Source organism: Salmo trutta, chromosome 12 (genome assembly GCF_901001165.1).
Source record: "Salmo trutta chromosome 12, fSalTru1.1, whole genome shotgun sequence".
In the NCBI taxonomy this organism is placed as follows: domain Eukaryota; kingdom Metazoa; phylum Chordata; class Actinopteri; order Salmoniformes; family Salmonidae; genus Salmo; species Salmo trutta.
This window is the reverse complement of record NC_042968.1, coordinates 54,315,850-54,337,406: the sequence shown is the minus strand read 5'-3', so window position 1 is coordinate 54,337,406 and position 21,557 is coordinate 54,315,850. Positions and strand designations below refer to the sequence as shown.

The 21,557-nt window shown below is 44.4% G+C and overlaps 3 protein-coding genes across 3 annotated transcripts; 1 reads left to right on the top strand and 2 right to left on the bottom strand.

Moving 5' to 3' along the window:
- Positions 1-8,803: 8,803 nt before the first annotated feature.
- LOC115203798 (transcriptional activator protein Pur-beta) lies at positions 8,804-11,760 on the bottom strand. Its single transcript, XM_029768801.1, has one exon. The coding sequence runs from the start codon at positions 11,717-11,719 to the stop codon at positions 10,820-10,822; it is 900 nt and encodes a 299-aa protein (XP_029624661.1). The 5' UTR covers positions 11,720-11,760; the 3' UTR covers positions 8,804-10,819.
- Positions 11,761-15,095: 3,335 nt separating this feature from the next.
- Positions 15,096-17,375, top strand: LOC115203799 (histone H2A.V). Its single transcript, XM_029768802.1, has 5 exons — positions 15,096-15,200; positions 16,224-16,301; positions 16,414-16,527; positions 16,668-16,797; positions 16,946-17,375. Exons 1-5 carry the CDS (start codon positions 15,198-15,200, stop codon positions 17,005-17,007), a joined length of 387 nt encoding a protein of 128 aa, XP_029624662.1. The 5' UTR covers positions 15,096-15,197; the 3' UTR covers positions 17,008-17,375.
- A 995-nt stretch (positions 17,376-18,370) lies between these two features.
- LOC115202573 (homeobox protein vent1-like) lies at positions 18,371-19,663 on the bottom strand. Its single transcript, XM_029766688.1, has 3 exons — positions 19,369-19,663; positions 18,807-19,057; positions 18,371-18,703 (listed from the first exon to the last, which is right to left on the bottom strand). Exons 1-3 carry the CDS (start codon positions 19,661-19,663, stop codon positions 18,371-18,373), a joined length of 879 nt encoding a protein of 292 aa, XP_029622548.1.
- Positions 19,664-21,557: the final 1,894 nt, after the last annotated feature.

The window sequence follows — 21,557 nt, the reverse complement described above, 5'->3', positions numbered from 1 at the left end:
AGGGGACGAGGAGCGCCCAGGAGTTCACCCCGGACTTCCAGACCCTGGCCGCCGGAGCGGGATGGAACGACAGGGCCGTGATCAACCACTATCGTTGGCCTGCAGGGACACCACCCTCACCTTTGACCAGCTGGTGGACCTGTCCATCCGGCTGGATAACCTGCTGGTCACCCGCGGACATTCAGACGTGGCTCTGTCGTTTCCATCTCCCAGCACCACCGCTCCGGTGCCTATGGAGCTGGGGGGTGCTGCACTCAGGGAGGCCGAAGGGGGAGCCTTCAAGAGCACCATCTGTGGCCACAGAGGTCACACTGCCGGTCGGTGTCGGGTTGGTTCCTCTGGGGGTCGAGGCAGCAGGCAGAGCGCTCTGGCGTCATCCCAGGTGAGCTTGCACCACTCTCACCCAGAGCACTCTGTTGCCCACCTGTATTTGCAAGCCAACTTTCCTGAGTTTTCCCCGCATTCCCAGCATAAGGCGCTCATCGATTCAGGCGCGGCTGGGAATTTTATCGACAGAGCATTCGCCCATAGTTTAGGGATCCCCATTGTTCCAGTGGTTAGGCCCTTTCCAGTTCATGCATTGGACAGTCGACCATTAGGGTCCGGCTTTATCAGGGAGGCCACCATTCCTTTGGTCATGGTAACGCAGGGTGGTCACAGGGAGAGAATCAGTCTCTTCCTCATTGACTCTCTCTAAGAAGAAGGCGACTCAATTACCACCCCATCGTCAGGGGGATTGTGTGATAAACCTTCAGGTAGAAGCTGCCCTTCCCATGAGTCACGTGTATCCCCTGTCACAGGCGGAGACGGCGACTATGGAGACATTTGTCTCCGAATCTCTGCCTCAGGGGTACATTCGGTCCTCCACTTCACCCGCCTCCTTGAGTTTCTTTTATGTGAAGAAGAAGGAGGGAGGTCTGCGCCCGTGTATTGATTATCAAGGCCTCAATCAGATCACTGTGAGGTACAGTTACCCGCTACCTCTGATCGCCACAGCGATTGAGTCAATGCACGGGGCGCGCTTCTTCACCAAACTAGATCCTAGGAGTGCGTACAACCTGGTGCGTATCCGGGAGGGAAACGAGTGGAAGACGGCGTTCAGTACTAACTCAGGGCATTATGAGTACCTCGTCATGCCGTACGGGTTGATGAATGCTCCATCAGTCTTCCAAGCCTGTGTAGACGAGATTTTCAGGGACCTGCAAGGGCAGGGTGTAGTGGTGTATATTGATGACATTCTGATATACTCTGCTACACACGCCGAGCATGTGTCCCTGGTACGCAGGGTGCTTGGTCGACTGTTGGAGCATGACCTGTACGTTAAGGCTGAGAAATGCCTGTTCATGACTGGTTCAGGCGCGCGGAGGAGACATGGGACGCCGCTCATGTTCACCTTCAGCGGGCCATGCTGCGCCAGAAAACCAGCGCAGACCGTCACCGCAGTGAGGCCCCGGTGTTCGCACCGAGGGACGGGGTCTGGCTCTCGACCTGAAACCTGCCCCTCCGCCTGCCCTGCCGGAAGCTGGGGCCGTGGTTTGTGGGGCCATTTAAAGTCCTGAGGAGACTGAACGAGGTTAGTTACAGGTTACAACTTCCCCCCCGAGTACTGTATTAACCTCTCGTTCCATGTGGCTCTCCTCAGGCTGGTGGTGGCTGGCCCGCTCCAGGAGTCTGAGGTGCGGGAAGTTCCTCCGCCCCCTCTGGACATCAAGGGGGCCCCAGCGTATTCCATCCGCTCCATACTGGATTCGAGGCGTCTGGCGAGGGGCCTTCAGTACCTCGTGGAGTGGGACGGGTACGGTCCGGAGGAGAGATGCTGGGTTCCGGTGGAGGACGTGTTGGACCCTTCAATGCTGCGGGAGTTCCACCGTCTCCGTCCGGATCGCTCTGCACCTCGCCCTCCGGGTTGTCCCCGAGGCCGGTGTCGAAGCGTAGCTGAAGCCACGCGTCAGGGGGAGAGTCTTCTTGTATTTTTGGTCCACTTCCTCGCGGACGTCTAGGATGGCAGCCTGGTGGTCAGCATGGTCTTTTTCTAACTTTGTCACTTGTCCCTTTGTGACTTTCTGGTCTTCGTGGAGTTTATCGACCAGCACATCAATTTTGCTGAGGCGTTCAGAAAGTGTCTCTTAGATTTTTGTTATACCCTTGTCCATCTCTATTCTGAACCATGCTGGTGCTTCTTCCGAGCTAGCATATGCCAAGGCAGAAGAAGGGATGTCAGAGGGGGGCATTTTTCCATGTCTCGTCTGAGGCTTTGACATATTGAGCATCTTTTGTTTTGGCAAAAAAAGAGATGTTTAAACTACCAACTCACTATTAACGAATATGTAAACTGTGTCAAAATGCCTTAAAATGTTTCAAAAGTTTGAGGACGCTACGCAGACGCGTCTTGTTAGAGCTTCGCCATTGCCGGAAGTCTGGTTGCCCTGTTCTTGTGGTCACAAATCTTGCTGCTGTGATTGCACACTGTGGTATTTCACCCAATAGATATGGGATTGGATTTGTTTTCAAATTCTTTGTGGGTCTGTGTAATCTGAGGGAAATATGTGTCTCTTATATGATCATACATTTGGCAGGAGGTTAGGAAGTGCAGCTCAGTTTCCACCTCCTTTTCTTGAGAGCCAGGTCTACCTTCGGCAGCCTTTCTCAATTGCAAGGCTATGCTCACTGAGTCTGTAAATAGTCAAATATTTCCTTTATTTTGGGTCAGTCACAGTGGTCAAGTATTCTGCCACTGTGTACTCTCTGTTTAGGGCCAAATAGCATTCTAGTTTGCGCAGTTTTTGGGGTAAATTCTTTCCAATGTGTGACGTAATTCTCTTTTTGTTTTCTCATGATTTGGTTGGGTCTAATAGTGTTGCTGTCCTGGGGCTCTGTGGGGTTTGTTTGTGTTTGTGAACAGAGCCCCAGGACCAGCTTTCTTAGGGGGCTTTTCTCCAGGTTATTTTCTCTGTGGGTGATGGCTTTTTTATGGAAGGTTTGAGAATCGCTTTCTTTTAGGTGGTTGTAGAATTTAAGGTCTCTTTTCTGGATTTAAATAATTAGAGGGTATCGGCCTAATTCTGATGATATTTCTGAAGAATTCTGCATGCAGTCTCAATTTGGTGTTTGTCCCACTTCGTGAATTCTTGGTTGAAGGACCACATACCTCACAACCATAAAGGGAATGGGTTCTATAACTGATTCAAGTATTTTTAGCCAAATCCTAATTGGTATGTCTAATTTTATGTTCCTTTTGATGGCATAGAAGACTCTCCTTGCCTTGTCTCTCAGATCGTTCACAGCTTTGTGGAAGTTACCTGTGCCGCTGATGTTTAGGTTGAGGTATGTATTGTTTTTTTTGTGCTCTAGGGCAACAGTGTCTAGATGGAATTTGTATTTGTGGTCCTGGCAACTGGTCCTTTTTTGGAAAACAATTACTTTTCTCTTACTGAGATTTACTGTCAGGGCCCAGGTCTGACAGAATCTGTGCAGAAGATCTAGGTGATGCTGTAGGCCCTCCTTGGTTGGAGACAGAAGCACCAGATCAACAGCAAACAGTAGACATTTGACTTCAGATTCTAGTAGGGTGAGGCCGGGTGCTGCAGACTGTTCTAGTGCCCTTGCCAATTTGTTGATATATATGTTGAAGAGGGTGGGGCATAAGCTGCATCCCTGTCTCACCCACTGGCCCTGTGGAAAGAAATGTGTGTTTTCTGCCTATTTTAACCGCACACTTGTTGTTTGCGTACAGGGATTTTATAATGTTGTATGTTTTCCACCCAACACTACTTTCCGTCAATTTGTACAGCAGGCCATCATACCAAATTGAGTCAACAAAAAAAATTGATAACTCTTCATGTTGTTGTTTGTTTAGAGTTTTCCAATTTTCCCAGAAGTGGTTAGATGCTATGGATTCTTCAATTACATTGAGCTGATTTCTGTTGTGCTGTTCCTTCTTGTTTCCGTAGTGTATATTTCTGTATTGTTTTAGTAATTCAGCATAGTGAAGGCTCAGGTTTTCTGGGTCTCTATGTTTTTGTTTGGATAGGTTTCCAAATGTCCTTCTTAGGTTTTTGCATTCTTCATCAAACCATTTCTCCTTGTTATTAATTTTCTTAGGTTGTCTGCTTGACATTTTCAGATTTTATAGGGAAGCTGAGAGGTCAAATATACTGTTTAGGTTTTCTACTGCCAAGTCTACACCTTCACTATTACAGTGAAACATTTGGTCCAGGAAATTGTCTAGAAGGTATTGAATTTGTTGTTGCCTAATTGTTTTTCCTTACACTACCTTCCATCTATAGAATTTCTTAATATTATTCAGTTCCTTTGGCTTTGATGCCTCATGATTGAGCATAGCTCTGTTCAAGTAGAGTGGGATTTTGCTGTGATCTGATAAGGGTGTCAGTGGACTGACTGTGAACGCTCTAAGAGACTCTGGGTTGAGGTCAGTGATAAAGTCATCTACAGTACTACTGCCAAGAGATGAGCTATAGGTGTACCTACCATAGGAGTCCCCTCGAAGCCTACCATTGACTATGTTCATACCCAGCGTCCGACAGAGCTGCAGGAGTTGTGACCCGTTTTTGTTGGTTATGTTGTTGTAGTGTCTAGGGGGCATGTGGGGGCCCTCTATTTTGTGGGCAGTCTGCACATAGCCTGTCTTTTCTTGAGAGCCAGGTCTGTCTACGGCGGCCTCTCTCAATAGCAAGGCTATGCTCACTGAGTCTGTACATAGTCAAAGCTGTTTAAGGCCAAATAGCATTCTAGTTTGCTCTGATGTCTTGCTAATTCCTTCCAATGTGTCAAGTATCTATCTCAAATCATATCAAATCAATATTTGTCACATGCGCCGAATACAACAGGTGTAGACCTTACCGTGAAATACTTACTTACAAGCCCAATAGTGCACTTCAAGAAAGAGTTAAGAAAATGTTTACCAAATAAACGAAAGAAAAAAATTATTTCTTGCCTTGTCACAGATCATTCACAGCTTTGTGGAAGTTTCCTGTGGCACTGATGTTTAGGGCGAGGTATGTATAGTTTTTTGTGTTCTCTCTTTCTCTCTCTCTCACACACACACACACACACACACACACACACACACACACACACACACACACACACACACACACACACACACACACACACACACACACACACACACACACACACACACACACACACACACACACACACACTTATCCTATGCTTGAAGAAGAGAAGGTGTGTGTGACGTTGGGGGGAAGGGAGGTTGAGGTCAAGGCTGTTTGTGAGGAACAGAGGGGGTCAGTCAGGACAGAAATTGTAGTAGGACAGTAGGATGACATTGCCCCTAGACACTGATCTAAGGTCAGTGTTACGGTCCCCCATAATTATTAAGTTCAGGATTTGGGGAGGGTAAGCTGATCCTAGATCTGTGCCCAGGGGACAACTTATAATGCAAAACTGCCCATAGATTTGTTTCTAAGGGCAAATCCTTAGTTTAGAGAGACGGAAATCAAATTTGTCACAGGGGGAATCTGATTAGTGCAGAGCCCAGCAGCCCATTGGCCCTTTCTTCTATGTGTGAGAGCTGCTTCCTGTCGATCTGTCCACACACTGACACATGGTATATGGAGCTAACCCCCAACTCTTCCCTTCTTCTTCCTCCTCCTAACTCTCTCCCTCTCGTCCCCCTCCTCACCCTCCACCCCACCCTCCTTCATTTGCTAATAAGGGCATGTGTGTGGGGGGAGGGGGTAGGGGGGACCCTAGCAATTTGGACATAAAACTGACCTCATAAGTATCAATGGGGGGACTTTATCCTGGTCCGTATCATAGCTTATACAGCCTAAAGGAGTAACAGAGCTACTGACCCATACTGCACAGCAGGGAGGTAGTAGTAGTAGTATTAGAACACGTTATCATCCTGAACGGGGAAAGTGTTTTTCCAGAATCATCCACAACCCCCCCTCTCTCTAATGACAAACTCAGTGAGCCAGTTAACTTCCCTGCTCTGCTTCACAGAAACAGTTTGACAGAGGACAGGAGAAGAGAGAGGAAGAGGAGGGGAGAAAAGGGTGGAAGAGAGGAGGGGAGGTGTCCCGACAGCTATGTGCGTGCTGTGTCACTCTTTCAGTTGATTCACAGGCCAAACGCTGCCTTCTCTGATTAGGCTCTATCTACCCAGCCTGCCTGGAGAAAAACACATTTACTACCAACACGACACACACACCATCAACTCCTTCCGTGACTCACCAACTGCTACACAACCAACACACACCACACAATACAATACACCAGAGCACTAACAGCCGGTAGAGCAGGCAGGCCTTGCAGTTGACCATGTTGAACTTCTCTCCTCTAACCATCACATCACAGCTGCTTAGACCAGACATAAAGGTTAATATAAATAACATGTCTAGTAGGATGATCCGGGGTGAGGTATACAGCGCTGTGTGTGTGTGTGTGTGTGTGTGTGTGTGTGTGTGTGTGTGTGTGTGTGTGTGTGCGCTCACCCACTCTGAGACACTGAGCATCTGTTCCGGTCCTTTTCAGCCAGGCTCCTTCTCTCTGGATGTCTGTCGTTTGTCTGTAATTGGGATTGTGTGAGCAGGCTTTGCATCAATCAAACCCTTGTGAGAAAGAGTGTGTTAGAGAATGTGAGGAAGTGTGTGTGTGTGCGTGAGGCCATATTTATGTATCATGCACGTGTGCGTCAGGCACTCAGGATCTAATGGCACAGCTGATTCCTAGGCAGGACGGGAGGAATGTTTGTCTGTACAGACCTCCCACATTAAAATAGCACCCGCTGCCCTGTCAGCACACACACACACAGACGTGCACAGATGCTCCAACAGCTGCTCTCACTCCAGATTTACAAACAGAGAAAGAGAGAGATAGAGAAGGGAAAGAAGCAGTGTGAGAAAGAAGGGAAAAAAGAAGCAGTGCATGTGTGAGAGAGAGTAGAGATGTATAAAGAGGGCGCGAGACATGGTAAGCCCAGAGAACAGAGGAAGAGACCAATGCAGTGGATGAGGGGGAGTCAGGTTACCCTTACTATAGTCTTCCCTCCTGCTTCACATGACAGAGCTCACCCTCCTCTCCTAAGCCGACATGACACATACTTTCACCACGCCACATGTTGTAGGTAGAAGTCACCCCTAACCTCAGATATTGGGTCAGATATTTTTTCACCCCGCAGAATGGTAAAGGTTGGTATTTTGGTATTTTATTACGATCCCCATTAGCTGTTTGCGAAAGCAGCAGCTACTCTTCCTGGGGTCCACACAAAATATGACATAATACAGGACATTAATAGACAAGAACGGCTCAAGGACAGAACTACATACGTTTAAAAAGGCACACATAGCCTACATATCAATACATACACACAAAATATCTATGTCAAATAGGGGAGGTGTTGCTTTATTTGTTTTTTTAACCCAGGTTTGCTGGTCATTTGAGCAATATGAGATGGAAGGGAATAGCTCTTTAAAATGCTACACTCTGATCCGAGACCTGTGGTTAAGGACTATTCAAGCATGTAATCCCTAGTTTAATTGGGTCTGATGGAGGCATACTGGTTCAAGATACATAGATGATACAAATCTAGAGACTTTGCTGTTGATAATGATCCTATCATCAGTGCAGACCTATCTCAAACACACATTTATTTAGATATGCATTCTAATTCCTATTTCTACATTTACCTTGTGTTGTGTTGAGGTGAATGTTTAGGCTGGAGATGTGAATCTGTTTTCCTAAGAGCTCTTTCATTGACTGATGAAAAGAAGAGGGTATTGATATGGTACAACAGCAGAGCACACATCTACGACAGCTGCTGTGTCACTACTGAGATTCTGCTGGGGAGAAGACTGGAGACCACATCTTCACTAAATTGGCTGTGAGACTAATACATAACATTGTGTTTGGTATCTCAAAGTGCAACAACAAAAAGTGGCAAAGAATCCACACACACATTCTTAGCATCGTAAAGCAATTGGATTACTAGATACGTTAAATACCTAACTCAATTGAGCCATGAATGTCAGGCAGTACTTTATTATTTATTTCATTTAACCTTTATTTAACAAGGCAAGTCAGTTCAGAACAAATTCTTATTTACAATGACAGTCTACCCCGGCCAAATCCGGACAACGCTGGGCCAATTGTGCGCCGCCCTATGGGACTCTCAATCACGGCCGGATGTGATACAGCCTGGATACGAACCAGGGACTGTAGTGACACCTCTTGCACTGAGATGCAGTGCCTTAGACCGCTGCGCCAATCGGGAGCCCGAGTTTGCTTTTCCATGTACTTACAGTACACTATTTAGTAGTCTTTTCCAATTACAACAATAAAACCTAATTGCCTTGATGACAACAGGCAAAATAATTAGTTAAACTGAAGGCAACTTCAAGCTTGGAGTTTAGAATGTGTCATTTGAAGGCTCCTATACGTCTATCCAACTAGTCCACAGCCAACAAACTACCGGTGATGCGTTGAGCAGTCCCCCCCCCCATCTCAGACTAATTTCCCTTGGCCGATTCCATGTGTTAAATCGGGAACAACTATGAGAAACAGAGACCAACTGGGACCACACACTGTGCCAATTATTTCAACTGGCTGTAGTTTGATAGGTGTGTAGGAGCCTAATAAGTAATACTTAAAGGAACACCTGAGAGGATGAAGTGTCTGCCCGTTTCAACCTAAGAAGAGTAAGTGAAAATGGAGAACTATGTACTCCCTTTCAGCAGCTACTGGTTGTGTTGGAGTGGGGAGGAGGGAAGAGGGAGAGAAAGAGAGAGTTTTCTAAAGTATACAATCACAATATCTGTTGCATTAATATTTTTTTTAATCACAGAAGTGTTATTTATTTCACTCTCTGGGAGAAAACCAACAAATGAAAGTGAGAATAAACAAAGAAAAAAACATGGACAATTCGGTCGCATCCCAGCTATGTTTCATAAGCCTGCGTTATACTTCTATAATTCATATACTTTTCCTTTTCTTTAAGGTATTTTAAGGTAAGGTAAAAAATATTGTATGCTAGTTTTTTTTAATCTCACTTATAAGCATCATTTTCTTTCAATATAGTTATCTTTCTAAATAAAAAGGAAACTATTCATCCAGTTGTTACTGACCAGAGGCGTAGTGTAACGTCAGTGGTGTGGCAGTGCTGATGCCTGGGCTCTGAGACAGATGCCCTATACACTCCTGGCTGGCTGGGTGAAAGTAGTAGCAGCAGCTCCTCTGGATTTCACCCAGTGATCAATTCCAATGGCCATATAAGAAGGCTCCCGCGGTGTGTGGGTAAAGACGTCCGCATGCTTCCCATCCAAAACAGTTTGCGCATATATTATGATGAAATTTACGTTTTTGTTCGTTTTGGCCTATGGCAAGGTTTTTTTTCAGCTGTTCGTGCACACTATGTCATTAATTTAGATGTTTTTGCAGAGATGTTTTTACATCTAAGACATTTGGTGCAGTATTTCTCAAATAAAAAAAATGGCATTAAAATAATGACTCTCTCGTTGAATGAAAACAATCACTTCATTGAAAAATCCCTATTGTTGTCCAATCTGGCAAAAGGGGCTCCCGACTTCCTTCGGGCTACCCACTTCCTTCGGGCTACCCACTTCCTTCCGGCTACCCACTTCCTTCGGGCTACCCACTTCCTTCCGGCTACCCACTTCCTCCGGCTACCCACTTCCTCCGGCTTGCATTCGAGAGAAAAAATGTGCACAAACAGCCTGAAAAAAACCCTTGCAGAAGACCAAATGTACAAAAAATGTCAACATTTTTGCATAATATATGCACAAACTGTTCTGAACTGGGAAGCAGGCTCCCGCGGGATGGGACGCACACAGTAGGAAGAGACTGTCCTTTCTTGTTGCCGACAGGTTAATAAGCCTGCCACTCTCTTGATACCAGGCCACATTGTTGTGGGAGGTAACACACTGCTCTGCTCCCATCTGACAAGATAAAATAAGTTACTTTCAAATAAAATAAGTCCCAGGAAACAGACCTTGTAAATATTGCCAGGCATTTATATGTAAAAACGACAAAAGCATTCACTCATCCGCCATGTTTAGGCCTACAGTATTTGTTTTGGAGGGTGACATGATACTGTGAGCTAACTACGTTAGCACAAGTCTCCAATTTAGTCTCAGAGGCCTTCAGATAAGCCTGCAGATACAGTTCATCTCTCCGTAACGTTTCTCATTATAATTGTCTGTTAAAGGCCCTGCTATGGTACAGCCAATGTTATATAGCTTCCCCCCATCAATTAACACACCAAATATTAACCCCCAGAAAAATGACAACTTTTCTAGACATTCCTTTGTACTACTTTCACTAACTTGTAAGGTAACACACACTGCCACATAGGAGAGAGCTAGAACAGGGATACAATGGATGCTGGTTATCTCCTTACAAGGAGCAATGGAAATAATAGCTGCATTAATGGATTCAACTCCTTACTCTTAAATATATATCTATATTTTAAAGGAAACATGTATTATAAAGATTTCATTGGCTTCTTATATTGTTATGAAAACCAAGTTGCTGGTTTTGAGGATATTTCTTTCTTTTTTTACAAAACATAATTTCATTTCTTTTTTTAACCCATGAGAAAGGTCTCATTTAGACACTCTTTGCCCCATAACTTTCATTAAACTCCAGGTTTTAATAATACATCAATAATGGTTCCCATTTCAAACGTACTTTTTACGCTACGATATTTGTTTGTATTAAAGTTCGATTCGTCATGCACTTAAATCTGTAATTTCTGCCACATATAATATTGCAAATCTCACTGTGTGAACTGAACTCTATCAGCTGTTTCAACTAATCAGTCATCATCCACCTCCTCTCCCTCCGACTCCTCTTTCCTCTCGTACATTTTATCCCGCTGTCGCTCCTGGATCTCTTTCATTTCCTCGGCGTACCGGCTGAAAGCACCTCCGAACTTTCCCCATGCTTTGAACGGGATGGTGATAGAGTTCCTGTAGCTCGGTTTGACCTCGCTCACTCGCAGGAACACGCCGTATTTGTTTGATCCGACGTCGAAAAAGAACCTTTTAGAGTCCACCATGATGGATGTGCCCTCAGGAAGCTCCCCATAGCCCCCAACCGCCGTTCCACAGGCCAATTCCTCGTCGTCTCCACCATAATCATCTATAAGCTTTGCAAGGGCGTCTCTAAACTCTATTAAGCCTTGGGCCGGAAGGGCTATGGTCTGGCCGGCCTGCATGCCTCCTCCTGGCCCACCTACTCCGAACCCGGGCCCTCGGTTGACGGTCTGTCGGATCCGCAAGAACCTCCCCCGCTGGTTCTCCTTCAGATCGAGGTAGTATTTACGGTTCTCCCGGACCAAGAACTCGCTCTTCAGGGCTCGCCTGGGCCCACCGTCCTCTCCGACCGAGGACTGTGCGATCTGCTCCGGGCTGCTAGGCCCCAATTGGGCGTAGTGCTCTATGAAATCCCCCAGGTAATCGCGAAACTCCGCCGCAACTGACATGGACAGGGTCAGGCGACTTTTGGAGCCCCCGGCCCCCACCTCGGCAATTTTGATAAACCTGCCCTTGTTGTTCTGCTTGACATCCAGGTAGAAGCGCTTGTTCTGGATGTCCAGCCGCTTGGACGCCAGCTCCTGCGTCTCCTGCTCTCTCTGGAAGGGCTGGTACCCGCTCCCACCTCCCCCTCCGCCGCTGCTGCCACCGCGCTCGCTCCCACTGTCACCATCCGCCATCTTCAGCACCGCCAGCCAGCTTCTCCCTCTTGTGAGTATCTCCGTCTCCGCGTGCACACCCCCTTCATGGTCACCACCAAAACCCTCCCCGAGCGCTCCCACATTGGCCTTGGGTCTGCCAATCACGCCAGGTTCAACGAGTTTGTTTTCTCATTGGTCGTTTTCCGCTGGCTATCACGCCTACGTCTTAACATTCCTACATGTCATTGGATTAGATGTAGGTTCTGTTGACGTAATTATCGTGGACCACATCACCGTCCAATCAACGGGCCACAATATTGTTACAACAATTTTTACTATGGAGTACCAATAAATTGTAGCAGATCCTTTTCTCTGCCGTTGCTATGTCATTTAAGGCAAACTGGGCAAGCGTTAAATTCTGGGGAATACTGGGGAATACTACATACATAAAAGCAACTCCTTATGTCATAACTGTTACAGTTATACTGTACAGTGACAGTAATTTTACAATGTCACAAATGAGCACTCAATTACACTGATATTAATACATTTAACCTTGCACCTTTTTATGAACCTAATTTCCTCACGTAGGCTACTATGGTTCTAAAATACTTAGCCATGTGACTCCTAATATTTTCCCTGTCACCCAGATATGAATGTGAATATTTGATGTTGCTATTAATTCCACCACAGTGGTGCCCATCACACCAATCATCCCAACAATCAGTCAGACAGTGTTGTAGCGAATTCAGAGGGGTTCTGATTCAGAGGCAAACACCTTACCAAAGATCGTTACACTATATACCCCTCCTTCACTATCTCACTTCTGACACCAGTGCAGCGAATTCAGTGATGGATTGTTTGAGACTCGAACCCAGGGCCCAGTTTGAAAAAATACATTTAATCCTGCTTTTTTTTCCCTGTGTTGTGTTAAATTCTGTTCCCCCTTCAGATGTTGTCTGCCTCGCCTTTTATGCAGTTTAAGAATCACAGGGGTGCTCAAACCACATGGATATTTCATTTCCTACGGAGGTGCCCTGATTTGTTATGCCCACCGATCCAGTTCCCAACCCATTTCAAATCCCAGCTCACCAAAGTTGCACCGACAGCAGGGGGAGATTCGTTCCACCACTGAGGAGTCCTGACTGGAATGGGCTTCTCTCACAAGGAAGAGAGGAGATCGAGGGGCTTTCCAATGAGGGCATTATGGAGGTGGCAGGTAGCCTAGTGGTTAGAGCATTGGACTAGTAACTGAAAGGTTGCAAGATTGAATCCCTGAGCTGACAAGGTAAAAATCTGTCGTACTTTCCCTGAACAAGAGAGTTAACCCACTGTTCCTAGGCTGTCATTGAAAATAAGAATTTGTTCTTAACTGACTTGCCTAGTTAAATAAAGGTTAAAAAAAATGTGCTACAGAAAGTTCAGATAGAGGAATCTGCTTCTCTTTGGGTATATAGTGTAGCAACCTTTGGTAAAGTGATTGCCTCTGAATCAGAGACCCATGTTCAAGTGATTCATGATTCTTCAACTAGATAAGATTAGAGTAAACCATTTTTCTAACGTTGCATCCTCCTGAATATGCCCCAGGTGAAAGGACAGCAGCCGACAGAGTGCCTAGCTTGCTCACCTATTACACAGGTTGCAAACATCAAGGTCCAGGGCTTTCAATATACTGGCAGATTACCTGGGTCAAATAGGTATCAAATACTGTAAAGTAGACCAGTTGAGTGGCACTAAATTTACTAGCTTGGAGTTTGCACTTTTGGGACTTTTGTCATATTTCTATTGCTTATATTGTGTCTGCCAAACAAAATTACAGCGCTCAAGTATTTATCCCGGGTTTGGCAGCATCAAAGGTGAACAAGTGAGAGGGGAATAGAGTGACATAGGATTCAGGGAGGTCAGATTTATTGGTAGTGTGGTGGCTGAAGGTTTTTTTCTTCATACAATGTAACGCTCTGAGTATCTGGAAAAGCACAATATAAATCCCATCATTATTCATTAAAAAACCTAAGTACAAATGTGGCATACTCATTCTGAATTGCACTGGAAAAGAAGACTAAACAATGTAAGGCATTATCTCTCACAATTCATATAAACTCATTTACATGGATTATGTAGTTTACACTTGTCCATGCAAAATACTTTTTGTTATTTCATCTTAATTTACATGTAATTCTACACTACTGTAAGTCTACCAGACTAATTTCAATGGGGTAGGGACAACTGAATTACACTACATGACCAAAAGTATGTGGGCACATGCTCGTCGAACATCTCATTCCAAAATCATGGGCATTAATATAGAGTTGGTCCCCCCTTTGCTGCTAAAACAGCCTCCACTCATCTGGGAAGGCTTTCCACTAGGGCATTAGTGAGGTTGGGCGATTAGGCATTCCAATTCATCCCAAAGGTGTTCGATGGGGTTGAGGACAGGGCTCTGTGCAGGCCAGTCAAGTTCATCCACATCAATCTCGAAAAAACATTTCTGTATGGACCTTGCTTTGTGTACGGGGGCATTGTCATGCTGAAACAGGAAAGAGCCTCCCCCAAACTGTTACCACAAAGTTGAAGCACATAATTGTCTAGAATGTCATTGTATGCTGAAGCATTGAGATTTCCTTTCCTGGAACTAAGGGGCCTAGCCCGAACTGTGAAAAACCATTAAAACCAGACCATTATTCCTCCTCCACCAAACTTTACAGTTGGCACTGTGCATTCGGGCAGGTAGCATTCTCCTGGCATCTGCCAAACCCAGATTCGTCCGTCGGACTGCCAGATGGTGAAGTGTGATTCATCACTCCAGAGAACTCGTTTCCACTGCTCCAGGGTCCAATGGCAGCGAGCTTTACACCACCCCAGCTGACTCTTGGCATTGCGCATGGTGATCTTAGCCTTGTGTGCAGTTTGGAACTCAGTAGTGAGTGTTGCAACCAAGGATAGAAGATTTTTACTAGCTATGCGCTTCAGCACTCGGTGGTCCCACTTCGCAGATGAGCCGCGGTTGCTCCTAGACGATTTCACTTCACAATAACAGCACTTACAATTGACCAGGGCAGCTCTAGCAGGGCAGAAATTTGACAAACTGACTTGTTGGAAAGGTGACATGCCAAGATGGTACAATTGCATGGCTGTGTGAATCTATACACCTGTCAGCAACGGGTTTGGTTGAAATAGCCGAATCCACTCATTTGAAGGGGTGTCCACATACTTTTGTATATATATTATATATATTATATTAAGAACAGTAGGGACGCCCTAAGTATCACGAATAGTACGGACCGCTGTAGTATTTCTCTTGTATTTATACTATCACAAAGCGTCCAATCCAGTTGCAGAGATGAGTATACACTGTACAAACACTATTGCAATTGGTTGAAGAGACTGTTCGAACCAATAAACAGAGACGCTATTGGTTGGCTCTGAAAACTCCTCATTCATTTGCTTGCCTTTTTTGTTCTTTGGGTTTATTGTTTTTCTAGGTTTGGAAATACAACAGGGAAAACTCACCGGCGACATGGTAACGAGTTAAATAATATATATATTGTATGTACGTTGTCTGTATTATAGGACAGATGATCGTAAATGTCATTACATTTTAGCACTGATATGCTAATTAAACTGGCTAGTAAGAGTAACTAGGATTCACGACTGCAAGCTTGATGCGTGCGAAATAGGACGTCGACGAACACTCGAAAACTAACGAAAGAGTGCCATCTAGCTACATTTACGCCACCTGGCTTACAACCGACTTGCTCCTCATGCTTTTTCAAACATATGTGTCTAATATACGTTAAGTCCCGTCTCTTTCTGATGTAATATTCCAAGATATTCGCAAAGTTTGGATTGTTTATTGAGGTAGCTAGCTACGGTAACTAACGTTAGTTACCACCTCCTTACCTTAGCACTGTTAGCACTACCTGCTGTGGTAGCAAGCTACAAATGTACCAATATATATTTCAGTTTTAGCGAGATACCTAAACCATTCTTCCTTCGTATTTTTATTGTAGTTAGCTATAGAAAGGTATATTTTGGCTCTTTTTGTTTTCAAAATTGTCACGAATTGTCTTAGCGAGAACTCAAATGACAGTTTGCCAGTTACATAGCTAACGTTATGAATCGGAAATGGTCCTTTATCTTTCAGTTGGTGGAGAGAAGTGTGTGTTATGAATCAGATTACTGTAATGACCAAGTTGCATGTGCCTTCGGTTTGCTTGAAGTTGCATCTACATTTTAGCTAGTCATTTGGCAGACGCTCTTATCCAGAGCGATTTACAGGAACAATTATTAAGTGCCTTGCTCAAGGGGATTCGAACCAGAGACCTTCCGGTTACTGGCCCAATGCTCTTTTAACCACTAGGCTACAAAAATTAATTGGAGGTTTTTAGTGTATTAATAATTTTTATTTTGTACACCTACACCATCTTGCATCTTGTTCAGCTTGGTCACAGTTATACATCGCGCTGAGAAGAAAAAAGTAAAAAACACATTTAATCACATTTATGCATCAGCCATTTCACTGAATCTCATTGTCACTTTCTAGGCAGGAGGAAAAGCTGGAAAGGACAGTGGCAAAGCCAAGGCGAAGGCTGTGTCTCGCTCCCAAAGGGCTGGACTCCAGGCATGTACCTACATCTCTTTTCCCCGGGTTTTCTCTGTTGTATCAGTCACAAGTGAAACACAGATAAATGGGCAACTTCTACCTAGAGCATTTCTGACTGTGTGTGTTGTAGTTCCCGGTGGGTCGTATCCACAGACACCTGAAGACCCGGACCACCAGCCACGGCAGAGTGGGAGCCACCGCAGCAGTATACAGCGCCGCCATCTTGGAGTACCTCACGGCTGAGGTGAGATGTTTTTATTTAACCATATATATAAAAAAAAATTCAAGGAAGCTCATTGAGTGCTCTGAGGTCAATCAAGCAATGTTTTACTCCAACCCTACCCTAATTGGTAAAGACTGAGACTATTGTTGTGTCACTTTCAGGTGTTGGAGTTGGCAGGGAATGCCTCTAAGGATCTGAAGGTGAAGCGTATCACTCCGCGTCACTTACAGTTGGCCATCCGCGGAGACGAGGAATTGGACTCACTCATCAAGGCCACCATCGCTGGAGGAGGTGAGTTTTAAACTCTTGGATTGGATTCATCTATTGGTCTTCCAGAAACTCAGTGTTTTACATTACATGGGGGCAAACACCTCTTCACTTACCAATGTGTAGCAATAGCATCACACATTCATAATGTCCCTTTCTCTCCCTCATGCAGGTGTAATTCCTCACATCCACAAGTCTCTGATTGGAAAGAAGGGCCAGCAGAAGACTGCATAGAGGAAGTGACCTCACACCACCAGGAATTTTATTTTATTTATTTAACTAGGCAAGTCAGGAAGGAAAGGGGAGCCATATTGATTTTGTTTTGCATATTTGTTTGGGTAATTTTGTAACCGTAGTTGTAGTCTTTCGAGGGAGGTGTGTTGTCTTTGAGGTATCTGTTGGTTTGTACTGTTTTAAAGGTGAAAGGTGGGGTGTTTAGGGAAGTTTTTAGATTATTTTTTCTGACAAGAAACTTGTACATTCTGTACATAGACCAACAAATGCAGAAGTTCTTGTCATGTTCTGAAAAAGTTTGAGTTGATTGGATTTTGCTCAAAAAGTGTTTTATACTTACAAAGTTAAAAAATATATTTTTAACAACCTGTGTCTGTTTTAGTCATAATATAATTTCTTATTTAGCTTTGACCTTGCTTAACTTCAGAGATACAGGAGTTCTGAGATTATTTCATTGTATTCCATGGAGACAGAAGGTTGTCACGTGTGAATTTGTGGGGGGGGGGGGGAGGAAAATTGGACAGAATTTTTATTTAACTAGGCAAGCCAGTTAAGAACAAACTCTTATTTACAATGATGGCCAAACCTGGACAACGCTGGGCCAATTGTGCACCGCCCTATGGGACTCCCAGTCACAGCTGGATGTGATACAGCCTGGATTCAAACCAGTGACTGTAAATGCTTTTTGCACTGAGATGCTGTGCCACTCAGGAGCCCAATGAAGTCCATTTAGGTGTATTGTTTGTTCTGAAAAATCTATTACATTTTCACCACAAATTCATGTGTGGACCATCTTTCTCTCTTATGTATTGTGTGAGTTAGCTGTGTACTGACTCATCCACACAGTATGACAAGTTCTTTGTCGGGCACTAGGTGGCCATTTGTAAACTGGTCGGAGCTATTGAGGTGTTTGAAATTACTGTACAATGAAAACAGTCCATATTCAGGCAATGGGATTATGTTTTTTATTTTATTTTCACACAATACTTACAAATATATATATATAAATCAAGTGGAAGAACTGAGATTCTGATTAATAATGCAATTGAAAACAAACTTTCATTTTATCCACACTTTTATACAGCAGCCACATGACTTGAAACCGATCCAATAAAACTATTAACAATTTTATACTTAAATAGAAATTACAGTATGACAAAAGGAGAGCAGAAACACATTCATTATTGCTCTCTACCCTGAGTGGAGAACTTCACAATTTCACCACTGATTTAACCAGCTTTTTCTGTAGTCAATACATTAGATGAGAAGTGGAAACCAGTGAAAATGTATTGGGATGCGTCTCACTAGTCTAAAGTAGTTGCCTTAAAACCACTTTAGACTACTGAGATATCATCCAAAAGGTTTAATACTGGTGAGTGTAAGGCTGGTATGACCCAGTAGTGGGCATCACCAGGCCTGGGAGGCTGGAGTACTGGTAGAAAGAGTCCAGGGGGAGGACGGGGAGGCTGGGCAGGGCTGGACTGCCTGTGGATGAGCTGAAGTGTGGGTGGAGGTATGGGGTGGCAGTGCCCCGCTCTGCTCCTGCATGATGGGGGTGGTAGGGGCCATGGTGGTAGGCATGTAGCTCGGGGTAGTGCAGCAGGTGTGAGGCTACTTTAGCCTGGCACGCTTGGGCAAGAGCGTCCTGGACCATCCTCTTCATCCTCATACGCCTGTTCTGGAACCAGTTACGGATCTGAGGAGAAATAGACAGGTGTTTTAGACACAGCGATCAAAGAAACTTTTGATAACCATTGCAATAGAGTCCCTATATGTATTTGTGTCTCTGCATTGCCTACCTGTTTGTCTGAGAGGTTGAGTTTCTTGCAGAGCTCAACCTTGTCCCGAGTTCCCAGGTAAGCGTTCCTCTTGAAGGCCCTCTCCAGACTGTTGATCTGCTCTGCTGTGTAGGCTGTACGTGGCCGCCTACCCGTAGGGGGAGAAGAGGAGCCGTCCAGGGGCGTGGTTGGGGAGAGGGAGCGCCCGCCCTCACTCTCGTACCCTGACGTTTCCCCCTCTGTTCCACTAATGAAGCCAGTCTCAGCCACTACTGAAGAAAGAGGGAGAAGAGATTTCAAATCAATCCATATGCTACATCATAGTGGTTTCCAAAACTTTTGTGTTCTCTGAACCTTTCAAACACAACCATGTCTGCAGACATCAACTCAGTCTGAAGTGAGTCCTAACTAGAGATTTCAGCACTATAAGAGCAAAATCAGATGTAGCTATTTCTAAAGAATTCTGTTAATTCAATCAACACATAGCTCAAAACACACCCACAAACAATGAATCACTTTCAATGAATGTATGGTTCCCATGTAAACTCAGATCCTGAGTTGATTTAAGGGAGAGTGAACCTACCTTGGTGCTTGTGGTGGAGAGGGCTACTCCTCTTAGCTGTCTCAGAGCCTGCCAGGCTGGGATTGCTGCATAGGATGAGCCCGTGTCCTCTCCTCACCTGGTTCTCTGTCTGGTTCTCTTGATTCTTAGGTCTCGGTCGGCAGTAGAACCCAGGCAAGCTCTCAGGGTGGGTCCCAGAGGTGATGGTGGGTCCAGCCGCAACGGATGTCCAGGAAGAGTTGGGAAGCGAGGGGCTCGTGCTGCCCGATGCCCGACTACTCTGGGCCAGCCACTCAATGGAGTAATGTCCCCTCATGGTTGGATGATGGAAATATGCAACAAAATTAACCCAAATCCTGTTGTAGGGGTGGAAAAGCGTGTTCTTTTGGATGGATAGAATCTAATGCATCTTATCCTTCAGGTTCCAGAAATGCAGACAAAGTTCGCAGAGCTGGGTAAGTCCAGTGAAGAGTGTTTGTGTGTGTGTGTGTTCTTCTCTCTCAGTGGGTCATTGTCCTGATAAATGGAGTAATGATCTGAGTCTCAGCAGTAGAGTTAGTATTTATGCAGGGCATACCTCCTCATTTACAACTCGCTCAGCCCAGGATCAAAGAACACATCCCTCCCTCCCTTCTTCCCTCCCTCCTTCAGTTTTCACAACTGCAGAAATTAAGAAGTCTCAATCGGCCTGAATGAGGCCATTACCCGCTGGCTCCAGTGAGTCTGGAGAGCCTCCCCCCAAACACAGTCACATCCTTACTGTCCTCACCTCCTCTCTCAATCAGGGTTGTGCTCAATTCTAATTGAATTTACTGATTTGAATTTGAAATTCAGAAATGAAAAAATGTTTTAAATAAATACTACTTTACAGTTTATTGAGAAGTCATTGAAAATAAATGCCCATTTTTCAATTATTGATTTGTAACTGTTAGTTTACTTCCGAATTGAGCCCGCCCAATCCTGCTCGCAATATAGCCCCATCTGTGTATAAGTGTGTGTGAGAGAGAGCTCATTACTTCATCCTGTTCATGTATTCTCAAATAACATTGTACATTCACTTCCTTTAACATTAAATATTTTGCTCCTGCTCCTCGGCTCTACCCATGGAATGAAAATAATATGAATATCATTAACTCTTCCAATAACACCTATTCTCGTGTATTTCGTAATATAAAATTATAGGATAACTTCATACATTCCATGATCTGTCCTGTTGATGCTACCCACATGAAAGAAATATTATAGTGTATACTATGGTAGGAAAAGCATAGTACTCACAGTAGTATTTTTGTAGACTTTACTGTAGTATTTACAGTATACTGTAGTATAAATACTGTAGTGAAATTGTTTTTGCATATACTATAGTAATTACTGTAGTGTTTTTGCAGATTGTAGTATACTTCAGTATTTACTGTAATGTTTTTGGGGACATTACTAAAGTGTTTTTGTTTTATTATCTTTAACTTAGAAGTGGAGGGCTTTCTCCTTGAGGAAACTTACTGGAGAATACTAAAATAGCAAATGTTCCATAATCTGTAGGTAGGTAGGTGACACTGGGTTCTGAATGGAGAGTTCAGCACATCTGCTCTTTTCTATAACCATAGGGAACACAATATGGTTTATACTTAGCATGTCGGTTTCTCATTTATGGGTGGCACAAATTGGGATATAAGGGAGGGTGGAATGGGCAGAGTATACAGTATTTTCTACATTGTGTAAATAATAGTGAAGACATCTAAACTATGAAATAACACATGGAATCATGTAGAAACCAGAAAAGTGTTAAACAAATCAAAATATATTTTATATTTGAAGTTCTTCAAAGTAGCTACCCCTTGCCCTGATGACAGCTTTGCACACTCTTGGTATTCTCTCAACTAGCTTCATGAGGAATGCTTTTCCAACAGTCTTGAAGGAGGTCCCACAAAGACACGGCGGTTGGAACCAACAATCTCAAATTTGGACTCATCAGACCAAAGGACAGATTTCCACCGTTTAGTGATCCAAGCAAGTGTCTTCTTATTATTGGTGTAGTTTAGTAGTGGATTCTTTGCAGCAATTCGACAATGAAGGCCTGATTCATGCAGTATCCTCTAAACAGTTGATGTTGAGATGTATCTGTTACTTGAACTCAGTGAAGCATTTATTTGGGCTGCAATCTGAGGTGCAGTTAACTCTAATGAACGTATCTTCTGCAGCTGAGGTAAATC

Coding starts and splice junctions, on each gene's coding strand:
- LOC115203799 (XM_029768802.1), top strand. Junction 16,528..16,667: donor TGGAGTACCTCACGGCTGAG/GTGAGATGTTTT, acceptor TGTCACTTTCAG/GTGTTGGAGTTGGCAGGGAA. Junction 16,798..16,945: donor GGCCACCATCGCTGGAGGAG/GTGAGTTTTAAA, acceptor TCCCTCATGCAG/GTGTAATTCCTCACATCCAC.
- LOC115203798 (XM_029768801.1), bottom strand. CDS start 11,719: ATGGCGGATGGTGACAGTGGGAGCGAGCGCGGTGGCAGCAGCGGCGGA.
- LOC115202573 (XM_029766688.1), bottom strand. CDS start 19,663: ATGAGGGGACATTACTCCATTGAGTGGCTGGCCCAGAGTAGTCGGGCA. Junction 19,058..19,368: donor TCTCCACCACAAGCACCAAG/GTAGGTTCACTC, acceptor CTCTTTCTTCAG/TAGTGGCTGAGACTGGCTTC. Junction 18,704..18,806: donor TCAACCTCTCAGACAAACAG/GTAGGCAATGCA, acceptor ATTTCTCCTCAG/ATCCGTAACTGGTTCCAGAA.